An 18,141-nucleotide genomic window follows, 5' to 3' on the forward strand; every position below is an offset into this window, starting at 1 on the left:
CCTTATGAGAACAAAGTCACATTTTAATAGGAATGAAGTTGTAATTTTTACAGAAAAAAAAAATCTTTACAATTATAATGAATCTTTATAATTATAATTAAGTCATAATCATAATCTTAAAATAATAAAAAAAAAAGTTTACAAGATTGTTTTCCCAAGAAAGATCAGACGTTTATGAGAATAAAGTAGTATGTCCAAAAAAGAGAAAGAAAAATCAGAATTTTACATACATAAATTGGTAAGTTGATAACAACTAAATCGAAAAAACGCATATCATATCAGATCACCCCCCCCCAAAAAAAAAGTAATATAAGGAAGTCATAAATATACTTGAATAGTCATATTTTTGTATCTACAATGAGTCAAGAATTAAATTGCCCTTTTCTGTGAAGATAGTTGCATTGTTTCAAGGAAAAAAAAAAGACACCATGAGTTTTCCATGACAAAACGTTATGCGCGATGCACACGCATGCAGTATCGTCTTCATGAAAAGGTCACATCACATCCTTTAGCTCATACAAAAATGAAGACAAAATAAAGGACCGACGTGCAGCCGACGACCCATCCGACGATCATGAGCCCCGGAAGGAGTTTGTTTGACGACGCTGTCGGGAGCCCAACTGGAGTTAAAACCACACGCACAAAACTTCTGCATGTGTAAAATAAAAAAATAAATAAAGAAAGATGTGGTTTCAATTTTTTGCTGTTTTCTTACCTTTCTTGGCATCGCTCTCTACTATCAGAACACAGAGCTGCGAAGGGTTGATTTTGGCATCCCGCATAACTGCACTGAACTCAAGCCGCAACGCTCGGAATTCCACGCACATTTACTTAGCCGTCAATCACGTGTGTTCTTTACACACAAATATGCTTGCCTGGCGCACGCCTAATATCTCCTCAATATCCTGTTCAAGTCTTCTCTCTGTGGATTTGTTCCCAGCTCTGCTTGGACCTCTTGGAGTTTTTCCCAGGAGGATCTTCTCCAGCCGAGGACTGGGCTCTCTGTCTCCTGTGGTTTCAAGTGTCATCGGGTTACTTTTTAGAGCTCACAGACAATTTGAACATTATTCTTTGTGGCGTCCCTTAAAGCGCATGCTGTTGGCTGAGAAACAAATTGGGAAGGTTTGACAAGACATGGTGAAAGGTCAAACTGAGCGTAGGAACAGAACTTCTCAAGACACACTCTGAACATTACAGAGAAGAGGACAGGGCCTAGCTGAGAGCCCTGGGGTACTCCGTATTACATCAAATTCAAATTGTATTCATTTCACTCTAATCCTCATTTCAGGAACCATCTAAACCGTCTGGGACAGCCATGGTAAAATACAATGTAGAGAAGAGCTGCAGAGGGCCTAATAAGCAGCCTTGGGGTACACCATATATAACATGGCAGCATAATATAGTCATGCAGACACAAACAAAGAGTTTCATAAGTACTATAAGTGACTCAATAAGTAGGATTATTATTAATTGATTAATTGTTTTCACTTTCGTAAATTGACTATTGTATATTATCGTTCAACAGTTTAACTCAATGTACATTGCCTGGTGCAGGCTGGTTTGCCCCCCCCCCCCTTCTTTTTATTTTTTTTGTTCTGCCATGGCCAGCAGGTAGCATACGGCTGTCTAAATCATCTGCCATGTGAGTGGTGTGTGATTGATCGTCTCCGCAGCGATTGTTCATAATACGTTCAAGGGCAGACCAGAAAAACATGTTACGACATGATAAAAAGGAATTGAATAGTTTTAATGCCTGTAAAAGTGTATGTTGGAGGGGGGGGGGGGTCAATTCAGTGGGGGCATAGTCAACCATGTCCCTGACTTGACAGAATTTCCCTGGAATTAACAATCTGAATGTTCTGCACTCCTGTTACAGTGCCAGTGTTTACAGAGGATAATAAAGTTGCCCGGAGCAGTCGTGCCATTAACAGTGTTATAGACGTTTTGGATTTTCCCGTTATAGTTAGTAGGCCTATTTATTTTGTTTTGTATTTTAAATTAACTTAGTTTAAATAACATTTTTAGAGTGGGTGTGATTTATTTTTTCATTATTTTTGGAAATGCGTCATTTTAGTTTAGTTTTGGTTCGTTTTTGTTTTGTTTTAAAATATGGAGTTAAACAAAATCAATACATTTAAAATCCACACCTGAAGTTCATTTATTGAACACATCAACAAAGGCAAAAATTAAGAGCATATATCTGTTATATTTATTTATTATTTATTTATAACTTATACAATAATAACATCAGCCATGGCGTGTCTGTAGCTCAACTTCCCATTTCTGACACTCTATAAAAAATGAGTCTGGATTTCAAGAAAAGGATGATTCATGGGCTGACTGGAACAAGGACGCATTTTTGAAGGCCTGTTCTTTAAGGGAGCATGAGGTCACAATTACCCAAGACTTTTAACAGTATTGTTTTGTGTTATTTTATTTTATTTTTTTACGAATAATCTAACCGTCCAAGATTCCATGAAGCAATAAAGTTTGTCTTGGAACAGTAAGAACAAGCTTGTGTTGTGCCAATAAACTCAACAAAGATGAGCAAAAGGACACAATTATCTCGCATATTATGTTCCTACGTCTCGGCTTGCGGCTCTTCGTGACCGGAAGAGCTTTTCTCACAAGGAACATCTTTCAGCTCCATCTTGGAGGTTCCGTAATGTGTTCAGTTAAACGAGGTTGCCAAAGCAGCTCATTATTTTTTACAGGGGACGAAAAATTGGTACAGATGACGATAACAATAAGAGAGGACAAAACACACACACAAAAAGACAAAGACTTATAACTAACAAGATTAAGAAAAGTTGGACTTTAAACATCCACAACAGCATTAAACTGTGATCCGTTTACTTTTCGACAAGGATTTTTGAGCATTTAAAACTTGTGGAATGTGCACAATAAAAGCTGACATCAGCAATGAATGCGGGCCTCACACCGCCCATTTCTTATGCAAATCCGAAAAATAATCATCACATTTTATTTTCAGAATCAAATCTATTGACCAAGTATATAAAACGTCACAAGGAATTTGTCTTTACATTCACAACTTGTCCAAGAAGCACGAAAATGACCGACAGAGGGAAACAGAATGGAAAGCCTGGCGGTCCGATACTTAGCGCCCCAAATTTCTTAGCTGGAATATAGAAACGTGAGGAAGTAAGGAGGGCGGGGAAAAAAACAAAGCCTAATCTGTGCTCCTAAATTTACATTTAAGCACAATGTATGTTATGTTACGTTACTGTTCAAACCATCTTAGAACATGAAGCCTAATTAACGTTCCCGTTCAAGTAAAACTGAAGGGGTTCAAGGGGTTGAGGCAACGCTGGGAGCAAGAACAAAGACATGAGGAAAGACAAGAAGAGTTGAACGAGGAAAGCGAGGAAGTGTGGCGTAATTGGGCCAACGCTTGTCTCCTGCAAGGGTGACGTGCGCTCGCCTCCTCTTCCCCCTTTCTCGCGCTTCTAATTGGGCCCTATAATCAATACCTCCTGCTAATTGCACTTAAGCAACACAAGCGCCCTCATCATGTCCACGCACGGATGCTCCCGTGCAGCCACATCGTCACATGCATTAAAGATGGAGAGATGCCGAATGTAGAAAAAAAAATACAGTGGAAATGAAAGTCTACACACCCCTGTTAAAATGCCAGATTTTTTAACATAAAAAAAAATATGATTATTAACATTATTTTCTCACTGTGCTTCATTCCAATTGAAAGTGAATTGGAGTCAGTGCCCTTCATCAGTATGATTAGGTTCTCAGTTTTTTCTTGGCACTTTGTGACGTTCAGCATCTTCGGTCAAAAATTGCAATGCAAGGAGGGTGAAATCAGAAAATAGTTGAACTCTTAGTACAAGTCCAAATGAGCGCCAATCGCATGACTGATCGCTTTCTTCTGGATAATCAATATAAGCCGAAAGCAGATACAGCAAGTCACGTGACCTGAGATCGCTTTGTTTATTTAGAGGCAACATGATGAATTTTTTAATTGAGTCTTAATGGCTCACCTGCCAATTTATCTGTACATTCTAAAAATACAAATATTTCTGTAAAAATTATATCAATTTTTTAAGTAGATTAGTATAAGATTAGGTTGACCAATGATTTAAATATTATTTTTTAACAATATTTTTGGACTATGTTGCTGAAGGAAGTGTACCACTGGCTTCTACTGCCACCTAGTGGTGAAATAAAAATAATAAACGACCAGAGAAAGATAATCTTATTACGTTCAGAATGTGCCTACTATTGTGGTACTAATCAAGACTTGAAAGGCAGATTATAATACAATTGTATGATTGTAAAATACATTTATCCATCATCCAAACCGCTTACAGTGCTTAGCAAATGTATTAAACAAGCACCCTCTGTAAGGTTTATTCCACATTGAAAACAAGTTCCCTGAAAATAAAAATGTCTCCAATTAAGCACTTTATGACAGGATAAAAGTTGCTTTAAGACATTCAATAAGTACTACACAAATTGTAAAGTAATTTGACATCACAACATTTTCAATAGTTGTGGTGGGTAAAATGTTTCCTAAAACTTGTCTGCTCTGGACATGAGATGCTTCCTGGTATTCTTCTCAGGCCTAAAAAGAATCAGGTAGCACTTTGGTGCAAAAATGCAGCCCAGCAGGCCGTAGCTGGAGGCAAGTATGGCAAACACCTCAGTGAGAGTTGAATACTTCCCTGGGGAGCTGATGTAGGCGGGAACGAAGGCCACCCACACGGCGCAGAAGATGAGCATGCTAAAAGTGATGAAGCGCGCCTCGTTGAAATTGTCCGGAAGCTTCCGGCCCAGGAAGGCCAGCAGGAGGCAGAGGCAGGCCAGCAGGCCGATGTAGCCCAGGACCAAACCGAAGGCCACGGGCGAGCCCTCGTCGCAAAGTAGAATGACCACGGCGCTCTCGCGGGGAATCAGCTGGCGAGGCGTTGGGGGAGCCACGATGAGCCATACGGTGCAAATCAGCAACTGCAATGAAAAGACCAATAAATATATTGATAGATTAAGCAGAGTTAACAAAAACTCATAGAATAACAAAGTAAAATTGAAGACATATTTTTGGCAAATATTATAAAAAACGAAATAAAAGTGACTATAATTATAGCAAAACTGTCCGTTGCTTCGTTTTTGGTCATTCATTTCATACATGAGCTTTCGGGGCTTACTTTAAATGTACCGCTAGTTCTTTTGGTTAGAAAGTTGAAGAGCTGTTTAAGAATTTTTGTTCACACAATACTTAGTGACCTTCTTTTTTTCCCTCCACAAATACTTCATGGATTGTCACCTTCTTATTTATTTATTATTTTTGCAAAAAACGTTTTTTTTTTGTCTAAATCATCTCCTCATGATGCAAGTGGTTAAATTTTTTGTTTCCTGAAAAATCTGGAAAAAATGAAACTATGAATTATTTTAAGAAGGCGTTTATATAAGAAACACTAAAACTAATACTAAAACTAATAAAAGATCAACTAAAATGAAGCAATTTCGAAAAAAATAAAAATGAATGAAAACTACAAAAATAATAATAATAAAAAGAATGAAAACTTAAGGAATAAAAAAAAAACACTATAATGGAAAATCGCAAACTACAATATAGCGAAAATCTGCATAAATTTTACGCCCAATTAAATGCGTTTGGAGAGAATTTTATTTTTTTATTGACAAACCCAATAAAGTCTATGAAAATGCTATAAAACTTTATTTGTATGTATGTGTTACAAGAAAAATGGGGAATTAGGGGTGGGGGGGGGCATAAAAACCCTGAAAAAAATAAATAAAAAACATGGAGAAAAAAAATATTTTAAAAATCCACAAATATGCAAATCCACTGGTGGCGAACCGGAGTCAACTGTGTTATAACCCCGGACAGAGATGGGAAGTATCCAAGTACAAATACTTTGTTACTTTACTTGAGTAGTTTTTTTCAGTACTTTGTACTTTCCTGAGTATTTATTTTTTAGACTACTTTTTACTTTTACATTTTAACATGAGTATCTGTACGTTTTACTTGATACATTTTCAAAACAGGGTCATTACTTTTGTTTTTAAATGCATGAAAACCATTCCAATACTTGACCTGAAAGAAAAAGCAATGTATGCTGGCTCCGCCAATAAAATGAAGCGTTTCACACGGTCCCAGCTTGATTGATTGGCGACGTGACGTGCTAACATGACCCCCAATTGGCTAGATTAGAACAACCCGCAAATATGAGGGCAATGCGCGCCGCCACAACAGAGGATAATTTTAACTTGATAGCAGAGAGTCAATCGGTTGATGTATACCCATTTTTACTCCATTAGTTAATATCTTTCAAATTGACATGGTAAAAATATTGGCTGAGAAAATTCATCTTGTCTACAAACCTATATTGGCAGCCGAGAAAAGGCGCAAGCTCATCCTTAACTTCCCCATGGGGCTACATCAATTTTCTGAATCTGAATGAAAGCTATCATTATTACAACTCAAAATAAAGTTTACGAATAGCCCTCACCTGAACCAGAGTGCAAAGACTAATAATAGCTTTTTGCTGTGCGGGCCCAAACCACTTCATGACCCTACTCCCGGGAAATGAGGCCTTGAATGCCATCAGCACCACGATGGTCTTCCCCAGGATGCAAGAGATGCAGAGCACAAAGGTGACACCGAACGCCGTGCGGCGCAGCATGCAGGACCACTTGGAGGGCCGTCCGATGAAGGTGAGCGAGCACAGGAAGCACAAAGTTAACGAGAAGAGCAGAAGGAAGCTCAGCTCAGAGTTGTTGGCCCTGACCACGGGGGTGGTCCTGTGGTAGGAGAAGACCAAGACCACGGCGCAGGTGCAGAAGGAACCAATGAGGGATATGGCCATCAGCGTGATGCCCACGGTGTCGCTGAACGAGAGGAACTCCACCTGTTTGGGGATGCAGGCCATCCGCTCCTCGTTGGACCAGAACTCGGGAAGGCAGCGCACGCATTCTATGGCATCTAGAAAGCAGGAAAAAACAAAAGACGTTAGCGCTCACACCAGCGAGTCTCGTCACGTACGAGGAGCGAGTAATCCTCACCGGTCTGATTGCTAATCTCCCCTGCTGTACACACCACGCAATCATGGCAGCAGATAGGGAAGTTAGGTCGGATCGCTTTGCGGGTGCCGGGAGGACAAATGTTACTGCATACTGATAGCGGGACCTGTGCAACAAGGGCAACACCCACTACACTGGTTTCTAATAAGACCGACAGTCACTGGATGCTTCATCGGGTATAAATGCACAGCTAATCAGATGCAATACAAAAGCTGTATCCAAAAGGATTCTTCTGAAATGTACATGAAAACGAAGGAGAAATAAATGCTGCTAAATAGAGGAAGTCGGGTCAACATTTTATGGCCAAACCCAGAAAACGGGTGAGCAAAAATGAAGCATATTAAGAAAATATTGCTCCTACTGTGAAATATGGAGATGCCCTTTGTAAAGGCGGATTTTGTCAACACATTTGATTAGGGCTGTCAAAATCAGTGTGTTAATTTTAAGTCAATTTAAAGTTATTTTAAACTCGTTCAAAACCAAAAACGCATAAATATGTTTTTTAATACTTTGTCCTGCACTTCCAAAAACGTTTTTTTTATGCTAGAGCACATGACATGAAGAAGTCGCTTAAAGCAGCTGTAGTTATTACAAATACAGCCAGCAGGTGGCAGCAGAGTATAAGAGATCAGCCAGGGCCATGTTGCAACTAGCTTTTTTTCCCAGTGTTTTCAACTGGTTTGTGAATAATGATGAAACTTAGCTTTATTCTAACGCTAATTGCTGAAACAGATACAAATACACTTTTTTTCCTGGTAAAAGGAGAGACTCTAATCTTTCTTTTGGTGGGTTCCATGTTTTTACAACAATAGACCAGACTATTCTGTGAACCTTGCAAAATCAGTCAAAATCCAGTAAAACAGCCGGGAGCAAAGGGGGTTGCTTCAGTGAAAATGGCTGTGAGGGAATGAACTAAAGGGGGAGTCAACAAATTTTTTTTAACGCGCGATTAATGACCGCTCCTTACTTGGAAAGCCTGTACTGGGGAAATTCTAGTCGCAACGCATCTGACACCTCAACGTCAAAATTTAGCAGTAATAAATTGAATCATAATGCAAATATTTGTGGAAACTGGGGTCAAGTTGTATTTGACAATTTTAAAAATGGGCAGAATTTCACAAGTTACTTCATGTTAAAGATTAGATAGCTCTTAATATGAAAAGAAAAATACACTGAGCTCTCACCAATGTCTTACAAATGCAATTATGCCATCTAGTGGCAGATAATTAACTTCAACACACATCAATATCACACTTGTTTTTTACAGTACAGTACATCTTTTTAATTTTAACTCAATTTTATGAATTATGAAATTATTTTATCAATGACTAAAATTAAAAAATTAATTTAAAAAAAATTGCCTGACACTCCTAGATTTCATACAGCTCTTGCATTGGCTTTGCTGTGTATCGATGAGTAACTCAATGAGATTTTTACTTCGGTCTGGTTCCCGTTCCACACGATGTCCTCGCTTTCGATTCGGTGCTTCTGCTGCCCGTCTCCGACCGTCTTGTCAAATTTTCCGACGGTGACAAACTGGATCCCTCCGCTTGGGCTCAGCTGCCAGTTGACCAGATCGTACATGGCCGCCGGGTCGCCATTCTCATCAAATGTGATTTCATCCCCAAAGGAGTTGAAGTACTCCACTTGTTTTATGTAGTGAAGCAGCTAAAGATAAATAATATTGGTTAGATGATTAAGAACATGCTAAAAAAAAAAGTAGAAATATTTTTAGGTCAACCAAGACATTTCTAAGGATGTCCATTTCCATGCATTTCCATGTCTCCTGTTGAGGTCCGGTCGATCCATTTTTAGGTGTCATGTAGGTCTTGTGACGTCAAAATGTCAACAACAAGATGAAGAAGACAATTTAAAGGGAAAATCAACCATAAACATTTCTTGACAATATGTTATATGTGACCTCACTAGTCTAAACATGACATTGTGATTAATATTACATTTGCGGAAAATGAGTTATAAAGCAAAATCCAGCCGCTTTTATCCATCCCAGGGGGGCGGCCATTTTGCCACTTACTGTCGACTAAAGCTGACATCACAGTTGCTCAGGTCTCAGGCTGTTTCCTGAAGCTGAGCTGTGATTGGTTGTTACCTGAGACCTGAGCAACATTGATATCATTTTCACTCAACAGCAAGTGGCAAAATGGCCGTCTTATGCTACTATAAGTCATATTCCACTAACGCAATATTAACCAGAATACCGTATTTAGACAAGTGTAATAATTGATTCACGCTGCCATCTACAATGACCTGCAAGTCACTACGATGATTTCGCAAATCTGAATTTCCAAACCCTCTTCCATGTCTACCCGTTAACAAACATACTTGACACTATATACGTTCATGGCAGTGAACGGTTGATTTGTAATTCAAGTTCAAGTTCACATGGAAAGGTTCTAGTGCATTTCATCCTGAAATAGCACTTACTTATCTCATTCACTACCAACACAGTAAAAATAAATCTTTGACGTCTAAAGCCGTCTTTGGCACTAAATGAGTTGTATGAGTATGTGAGTTGTATATTTTGTAATAATACCTGCCATGGCTGGATGCTACGAGCACCTGGACAAGTGTGAAGAGCAAAAGGGCCTTTCCCATCCTCGCAGCTTCTCATGCTCCTCAGTGCATACGCTATAGCATACACTGCTTTATAGACATTATATGATATCCTCAGCTGGGACACATCCGAGTAGATGTTTGCCACCGTCCTCAGATCTTCAGCTCCAGTGCACGGCGATTTAACACTTCCCTCACCAAGGCCGCATTGAAAAACTTCTTCCCAAAACGGTATCAGAAAAGGGTCTTCGCTAGTGTCGGGGCTGGACGGACGCAGGCGGAGCAGGAAGTCCCGCAGTCCGGGGATGTGGACTCGACGGATGGCGAAGCCCATGGAGCCCTGCAAGATGGCGCGATACTTCTCGGGAGTCGAGAGGACAGCCGCTGTGCTCCAAGCTTCGCTTGCCAGCCACTGTATCCCGTCGAGACCCTCCCTGCCATGATGGAGGATGATAATATTTCAGAGAATATCACACTCGGGGGTGATTGGAAAATAAAGACGGATCTTACCTGAGAGCCTCATCGAAGAGCGCCGCTGCGTCCTGTTCCACGGCAAACACCAGGATCACGCGTGCCCCGGAGGAGCGGATATTGGAAATGATGGATGAAATCGCCTTCTGTGCTCGGTTCTTGGGGACGATTTCGTAGAGGGCCACACATGCACCTAGTTTTCGAACCTGGGACGGACAGTACGGCACACCACTCAATAAATGTGCCACAAATGTACTTAAAATGTAATAGATTTGCAGATACATTTGGCAAGTTTACCTAAGCTAAATTCAACTTTATTTACATAGCACATTATCTTACAACATGTGCAGCTCAAGGTGTCTTACAGTATATGACAACATAAGCGAAAGGGACAAGAAAGGACATCAAGTGATGTCGGGTCATCAGGAGGCACAGAAATGTAGAGCTGAGTATCATCAGTGTAACTATAAAAACGAATTCCGTGTCTCCTGATGACGTTGCCTAATGGCAGCACGTACAAATTAAAAAGTGACGGACCTAAAATTGAACCCTGGGGAACACCACAGGCACAATCCGTGTTGTGTCTCTCTGAGGAGTGTTCACTCAAAGTGACAAAAAAATTTTATTAACACTTTATAATAACTATTCGTTAGAACTAGTTAATAGATTCTTAGTACATTAATTAATGTATTATTTACTAACAGTCAAGGAGGAATAGTTGCAACTTAAGAATGTTCCAATAACTCATATAAACTATTGACAAGTCACTAGTAATTTACTAATAGCTTGTTTATAATCTATTACTCATTTAGTAGGTATAGTTAGAAATCATTAACTATAACTCATTACCTAACAGTTTATTAATGATATATTAAGCATCATTATAAATCCTTAACAAACCGCTAACACATCAGTTAACAGTTTACTAATGCTCTATTAACTAGTAATAACAGATAGTTATTATAAAGTGTTCCCAAAATGTTCTATAAATTATGACGTCTCCTAAAATTAAAGATACATTATTCGTTTTTGCCAATTGAGTGAAATTGTAACATTTCCCGTGGAAACGTGGTTGGGGATCACTTCACCAAATGAAGTGATGTAGTGGACATGTAGTGTTGGTGACAGCTGAGCACATTGATATGGTCTCATAGTTGCTGACTCACCTCATCAGCAAAAATGTTCGCACCTCCACGGCCGTACGCATCATCCCCTGCGATCACACCCACCCAAGTCCAGCCGAAATGTTTGACCAGTTGGACCAGCGCATCCACCTAAAGAAAACATACACCATGGACGCTAGATAATCATCTATTCTCATGGACAAAAACTAAATGTGACATGGTATAAAAATGTCACACCTCAATCACGATTACCAATATGATCATGATATTACTTAAAGTAATCACAGATACACATTTCGGTACGCCTACTGGTAAAAATCTGGAAAAACAAATGCAACAATTAGATGTTCGGGACCAACGCAACATGTGTCCGCCATCCACTTTCAAGTCCCGACTCCTCTGTTGAGAATCACTGTTCTCAACGGTTTAAACTTTTTCAACCCTCCTTTAAAATGATTTGTACAATTTACAAAACTTCGTAAGACATCTGAACAGTGAGGGGTTACTCACCTGGAAAAAGTCACTGGGCATGGTCCTTAGAAAAGCAGGAAACTCCTTTTTGTCACTCAGACAAGCACAGCTCGAAAAGTAACTGACCTAAGAGACATCAATAAATACATGTTGGGAATTTACTTTGGAAATGTAATTACCGTAGTTACAGTTACAAGTTATCCTGTTGAAAATATAATTTGGGTAATATATATATATATATATATATATATAATCTGAGTTGTGGCAAATGTAACTAAAAGTAATTTAATTACTTTTAATTACACATCTTCCTTCTAGATGTAATTAATTACTATTAATTTGTTACTCCCCAAACCTGCACATACATTAATATCAAATGCATGCATAAAAAAAAAATCCACTTTTGATCCAAATAAGTCCAAAATTGTTGGCTTGAGAACGAATTTCATGATAAAACAACAACCCAAAGAACTGAAACCGTATTTGCCGGTCACCTGCGGCACATGGAAGACCCCCAAGAAACGGGCCACGACCAGCGACTGGGTGGAGCCTCCATCCCCTATCACGGCAGGTACGGCCCCCCTGCAGATGCTTTGGCTCTGCAGCCCCCCTTCAGCCATGGATGCGTTTTCGCTGCCCATCAGCTCCATGGCGGCCTTGAGAGCCTGGTGGGGGGTGCTGCACGAGTCATAGATCTTATATCCCAGCGTGATGTTAGGAAGGAGTTTACCCTCCCTGTTGATCTCCTCGATAGCAAAAATCATGGTCTGCATCCAGCGGAATGTCCTGAAGTTAAATCTGGGGGGGAAATGATAGTAAAGTAGACAAAGTGCAATTTCTGGAGAAATTGCGTGGGAATAATGAAAGCTGAATGCTAAAAAAAAATAGTGAATCAAAAGATGAATTACGTAAAAATGACTAATTATTAATTGTAGATGAATGATAAATTTAAAAAAAGAATATTTGAACAGCAATCAGTTTAAGGTGGGTTTCGAACCCTCGCCTACTGTTTAATGGACAATGCCCCACCACCGCACGACTCACTGATCCACACAGCAGTCTTGTGAAATGGTATTGAAGGATTTCAATTTCAAAGTGTCCCATTGACAAATGAATGGGGGGAAAAGTCGATATTTAACGCTAAATTGTAAGAAAATAATGTGGAATCAGATGATATATTTCCAGGAAAAGTGTACATTTTTAAAAACATGTTGAAATTGAACTGTGTATATGAGAGTTTTTGTGCGGCAAAAAAAGTGTGGAGAATAAAAAGTACCTGAAATAAGAATAATAAAGGTTAGAAAAAACATAAGTGGGAAGGCGGTTTCAACATTCCCACAATTAAATTCACTCACTTGTTGTCAAAAGTTGTTACCTGGTGCATTGCGTGGGTTTGGGTTTGGAGGTGAACGTCAGACTGGGCTCCACCACCATATCGTGAAGGGAGAAGAGCCCCCCCAAGACGATGTCTCCCTTTTTCTCCAGCACTGGCAGGCTCATAGAACCTGGGATGACGTCACAAAGCTGCTTCTGGTCTTGGTAGGATTTATGAGGGAATAACATCGTCACCCACAGGATGTTCCAGATATCCAGATTCCAAACCTGAAACATTGTTTTTCTAAAAAAGCCTATTGGTTTAAAAAATATATATATATATTCAAAGGCTGTAAGTTATTTAGTTTTATCTGAAATCCTCATGAGTCGAAACCTTACGCAGTGCTTCAAAGCAACACTGTAAGCGCGCCACAGACAAGCCACAAGCCTTTATAGCCTTAAACGTACACTGACCGTATAATATGCCTCCTGTCACATAGCATCACAGTCACATTTGACTTGATTTCCCCCGAGCCAGCAAATCAATGGAAAAGGAAAACTGTTGTCTGTGTAAATAACAACCAAAATAACAAGGAGGCACTTTAGCCCAAACGAGACAAGACATTAGCAAAGTCATGTCTCCATGTCACGCCTGAGCGGGCCTAAGTCAACCTTCAGCGATAGGGAGAGACGGACCGCAACACACTTACACACAATCACACACATGTGATACACACGCACCAGTCTCCATGTTGGGTGTAAACAAATTGTAAAAGACACAAGCTCATGTCTTTTTTGTCTTTTTCTTTAAGTCAAGCAACTACTCTGCATATTTGGTGCTGTTTTTTCTTACAATGACCACAAATATATATTTTTTAAAATGTTATTTGGCAGTTTTTCCACTTTTTAACAATTTTAAAAATAACTATCTAAATATAAGTTGTTTTTTTAATTCATTACAATGCTATAAAATAGTACTTTTTTTTTTAAACATCAAAATAAAATGAATAAATGCACATGAAAATCCAGAAAAAAAATGTCTAAAATTAAGGATGTTCGATACCACTTTTTTTCAGGCCGATACCGATACTCAACTCTTGAGTAGTCACAGATACCAATACCAAATACCGATACCACTACTATATAAAATCCGCCCAAAAATGACAGAAGATTTTAAAGAAAGACCTATATATTAAAATATAGTATTTTTCCCTAGAAAAAATAATTGATATTCATAGCAATTTTCTATTCCTCTCATTTCTAATTGCATGTTCCTGATCGTGAAACGGCCACAAGGGGGCGATACTGGTACTGGCCACTGTCACGAGTAACGAAAACTTAAAATAAGGCTGGTATCGGTACTCGGCCATCCCATATATATATATATATATATATATATATATATATATATATATATATATATATATAAAATTTGTAATAAATTATATATATAGATAAAATTTGTAATAAATAAAAAAAATAATAAAAAAATATATATAGAGAGAGAGAGAAAATATGATAAAATTGACGATCCCACCTCCTTTTAAACTCTTGAATTCGATTTCCAATTAAAATGTGCATGGAAGAAAAGCAATAAATGTCAAAGAATTAGCTTGTAAATTTGAGACTTCTACGCCAAAGACGCTGTGTGACAATCCTGTGCTCATTTGACCACAGATTTTGGTAAATACAGCAAATAGCTGTCGTTGGATACAGTACAGTTTTTACTGCCATTTATTGGCGTCTCTATATCTTTTCAACTTCCATGTAAAATTCATCTCAGTCCAGTTAATTAGTATATATTGTGAAAATAATGAGTCATTAGGGTGTTGATCAGCTTCTCTCAAAAATGACACAAATCATATTCACAAGTGATTTACAATTGCTTTATTCACTTGTGAAAATGATCAAATAAATGATCAAATATAAAGTTTATATTAAATATGAACTCGATACAGCGGAACCGCTAACAAACTGGTGATAGCCAACCAGCCTGACCTAGTGATGGTTGCCAATTATGCCTCTGATTGCCCCTCATAATTCTTGCTACTGATAAAGGAATCATTGCGAATTATTCGCAGGAAACTCGTTACATCACTTCCGAGTTTGCATGTCCAACTTGGACAAATTAACAGATTGAAGGCATGAGCTGTGGGGATGTCTTGGGATTGGGGATGTTTTTCATTTTAATCAGCCAGTCAGCAGCAATAATAAGCTGCCGGAGCAGATCATGGCACACACTTGGGATGCACTTAAATGTGTTATTATGTCTATTTGGTGCTGCCTGCTGCCTTGATTCCCAGCGGGCCGCCAGGCAAGCAAAGACAAGCAAGAGTTTCCAGTAAGACTGATGCCAGGTGGGCCTGAGGTGGCATGGGAAACACATGTGCTCATCAGGTGCGGCCTGGGAAATTAATTTATTTAAAATTTAATTGACGGAGCACTGGACAAGTTCAAAACAAGCTAATTGGCTGGTTTGGGCTTTCTAATAACAACTGGTATTTAGACCTTAAATAAAATATTGCTAAATGTTACGGTCATGGGAGAAGACTATTTAAGGTTTATTCATGTAACCCATAGCATGTGTACGGTATTTACATACATATATTGAACATACAGTACATATATACACGCTCACACGTACTGTACATACACATACATTTATTTAGTTTGACTATGTGCTCACAAATAATCAATAACTTTCAGATTGTGTTAAATCCTCATCACTTTGTAAGAATTAATTTAATAAAGGCCTAAAGATGGCCATGTTAGACAAAAGCAGTTAAGTGCGTTAACATTGTGTTTTCTTTGCAAGTATTGCCCTTGATGTTTTTTTCCCCTCGTTGTTCTCAACTGGTCTTGTTAGTCCCACCCTGATCCATTTGTGTCTGCCAATCAGGTTCCAGTCTGCTACCTCGTTTTAACAATGGTCTCATCTGCATGTTAGCGGGCCACTTTTCAGTTGTCACATCCATTTTAAGGAGCCTCCACTGAATGAGGTTATTAAAATGCTGTCATGACACCAGGATCCACCAATTACCACAGTTTTCGTACCTCCATTCAGCTTCATGCATGTGTGCACTTTTTAAATCTAGCTCAATAAAGCCGCAGTGTTCAAAAGGGTCACTGTGAGGGCCAGTGTTAAAATCCCCTCTACAATTCAATCCAGTTCACCGTGTTTATTTCGCCCCTCGTAAGAAACATCACAAAGCTACGTACAGAGACATGCAGAGACTGAACATGACAGGTTTGGCCTGATATTTTGCTTTCGGCAGTTCAATTGAAAAAGTGAAACTCATAAATAGATTCACTACACGCGGACATTAAACAGGAATTAGAATTCTGAAAAGTATTCTTAAATGTGTTGCTACCTTGTACAAATGCTGATTTGAACGAGGAGCTTACTTCTATAAATCAATAAATCAGGCCATCTATGTTTTAGCAAAAGAGTTCAATGATAATAATTTATTTAATTTATTTATTTTGGTCAAATTTGTAGTACAATTTTTAAATATAAGTCTTATAAATTGTTCACAGTACCCTCCGCCTCCACCTATCATAAAAAAAAAAACTCAGCAGCTGTAGTTGCACAATAAAGCCAGGAGGTGGCACAATAGTCCGTATGCGTGTGCGTGCATGTAGGCCTACGTCTCCCCTCAAACTACGATTATTTTTTTCCGGTTCAAATAAAAAAATCAACCCATCTTTCTTCTCCTCAGGTCATAATCTTACAAAGTTACTAACTTACATATGTAACAACTTAATCACGCATTTACTTTAATTCTAAATTGGATGTGGGAGCTGAGGGAAAAGGTCAAATCTGTCAAACATCAAGGTCAAATACAAGTTAAAGGTTTCCTGTGCATCGGAAGGTTCTCCCGGGAGGTCGCGTTGCAACATTTTCAAGAGCAAGTTGTGACAAAGGTAAACAGATACTGAATTCCCGAGGGGCGTTTTAGCTTGTTAGTGTACCTCAGGTGAAAGTCGCGGTCAAGGCCGAGACACCAGACCTTGTTCACATCCCACATGGCTGACCCTCGGGAGAGTTCGGAGGTGTTTGATTCACTGACATCGCTGCAAACACAAACATCCTCTTTTTATAATTAAATGTGGCCCAAGAGGCACATCAGCTGATAGTTACACGTCCCCTTCTGTGGAACGTGACAATAAGAGCAAATTAAAGATGACACGGGCCAACGCTCTGCTTAATCAGGTGTGTTGACGTGTTTACTTTGACCACTTGTCAAAAGAGAAACTTTAATCCTCTTATCCAGATGCAGAATTCTTGCAAATTAATGACAGTGAACAAACAAAACAAAAAACAAGTGGTGCCAATTTTTAATTAAAGTGTTTTTTTACGCGCGGGGATAACAGGAATGACTCCAACTAAAATATTTTCATATAGTTTAGGATGTTGTGCATCCCTGGCAGCAATCACTTTGGATCTTAAACAAACAGAGAAATATAGCTTTAGAAGAAAAAAAAAGAAGTGGTTTTGTGGCACAACTTGTGCTATTAGTCAGAATTCAGTGGGGTCAATTATGGCAATGATAACTGAAGTAAAAAAGATCATTTAAATCTCACAAATGTTAATGTGACATAAAAGGAAGACAAATTCAATACAAAACTTTTCTTCTTTCATTCTTTTTATTTTCCTCTTTCTTTGTTTGCCTTCTCTAATTCCACCTTCTCAGGTGTGTCAGTCATAATTCTTGTTTTCACTTTCTTTCTTTTTAACAATTCCGTTTTTTCTTTCTGTGGATTTTGGCAAGGGAAAAATAACTTCTGAAGCCACATAACCCAACAACCAGATTTGTCACTTGGTGAGTGCTCGGGAGTTTTTTTGTATTTTTTTTATGGCCATCCTGTAGATTTTTACCTTCTTTCCAACCTGACATATAGTCTTCCCCTCTGTCACTGCTCTTTCCAACTCCTCAGGAAGAGTTGAAACCCTGTCTTTCTTCCTTTTGTATCTGGTGGCATGATCAATTTTGGTCAAAAATTAAGAATGGCACATACTTTTAGTGATCAAATGTAATATAAAATACAACAAAAGTAATATAGAATAAATAATCATAATTTAGGGGAAGTTGTGCCAGTTTTGAAGATTTTT

General features: G+C 38.7%; 1 protein-coding gene across 1 annotated transcript; it reads right to left on the reverse strand.

The window, feature by feature from the left end:
• Positions 1 to 4,545: 4,545 nt before the first annotated feature.
• On the reverse strand, positions 4,546 to 12,493 carry LOC147171385 (extracellular calcium-sensing receptor-like). The gene is made up of 9 exons (XM_086080244.1): positions 12,209 to 12,493; positions 11,754 to 11,840; positions 11,286 to 11,393; positions 10,159 to 10,325; positions 9,629 to 10,082; positions 8,512 to 8,742; positions 7,057 to 7,180; positions 6,504 to 6,976; positions 4,546 to 4,980 (listed from the first exon to the last, which is right to left on the reverse strand). The coding sequence occupies exons 1-9, from the start codon at positions 12,485 to 12,487 to the stop codon at positions 4,546 to 4,548; spliced, it is 2,358 nt and encodes a 785-aa protein (XP_085936370.1). The 5' UTR covers positions 12,488 to 12,493.
• Positions 12,494 to 18,141: the final 5,648 nt, after the last annotated feature.

Source organism: Leptonotus elevatus, chromosome 7 (genome assembly GCF_054856555.1).
Source record: "Leptonotus elevatus isolate MCC_2025b chromosome 7, RoL_Lele_1.0, whole genome shotgun sequence".
NCBI lineage: Eukaryota > Metazoa > Chordata > Actinopteri > Syngnathiformes > Syngnathidae > Leptonotus > Leptonotus elevatus.

Excerpts from the sequence above, each read along its gene's own strand:
- LOC147171385 (XM_086080244.1), bottom strand. The coding sequence starts at position 12,487 with ATGCAGACCATGATTTTTGCTATCGAGGAGATCAACAGGGAGGGTAAA. Across the intron at positions 11,394-11,753 it reads TGCCCAGTGACTTTTTCCAG|GTGGATGCGCTGGTCCAACT; the intron begins GTGAGTAACCCC and ends TGTTTTCTTTAG. Across the intron at positions 4,981-6,503 it reads GTCTTTGCACTCTGGTTCAG|TTGCTGATTTGCACCGTATG; the intron begins GTGAGGGCTATT and ends TTTTCATTGCAG.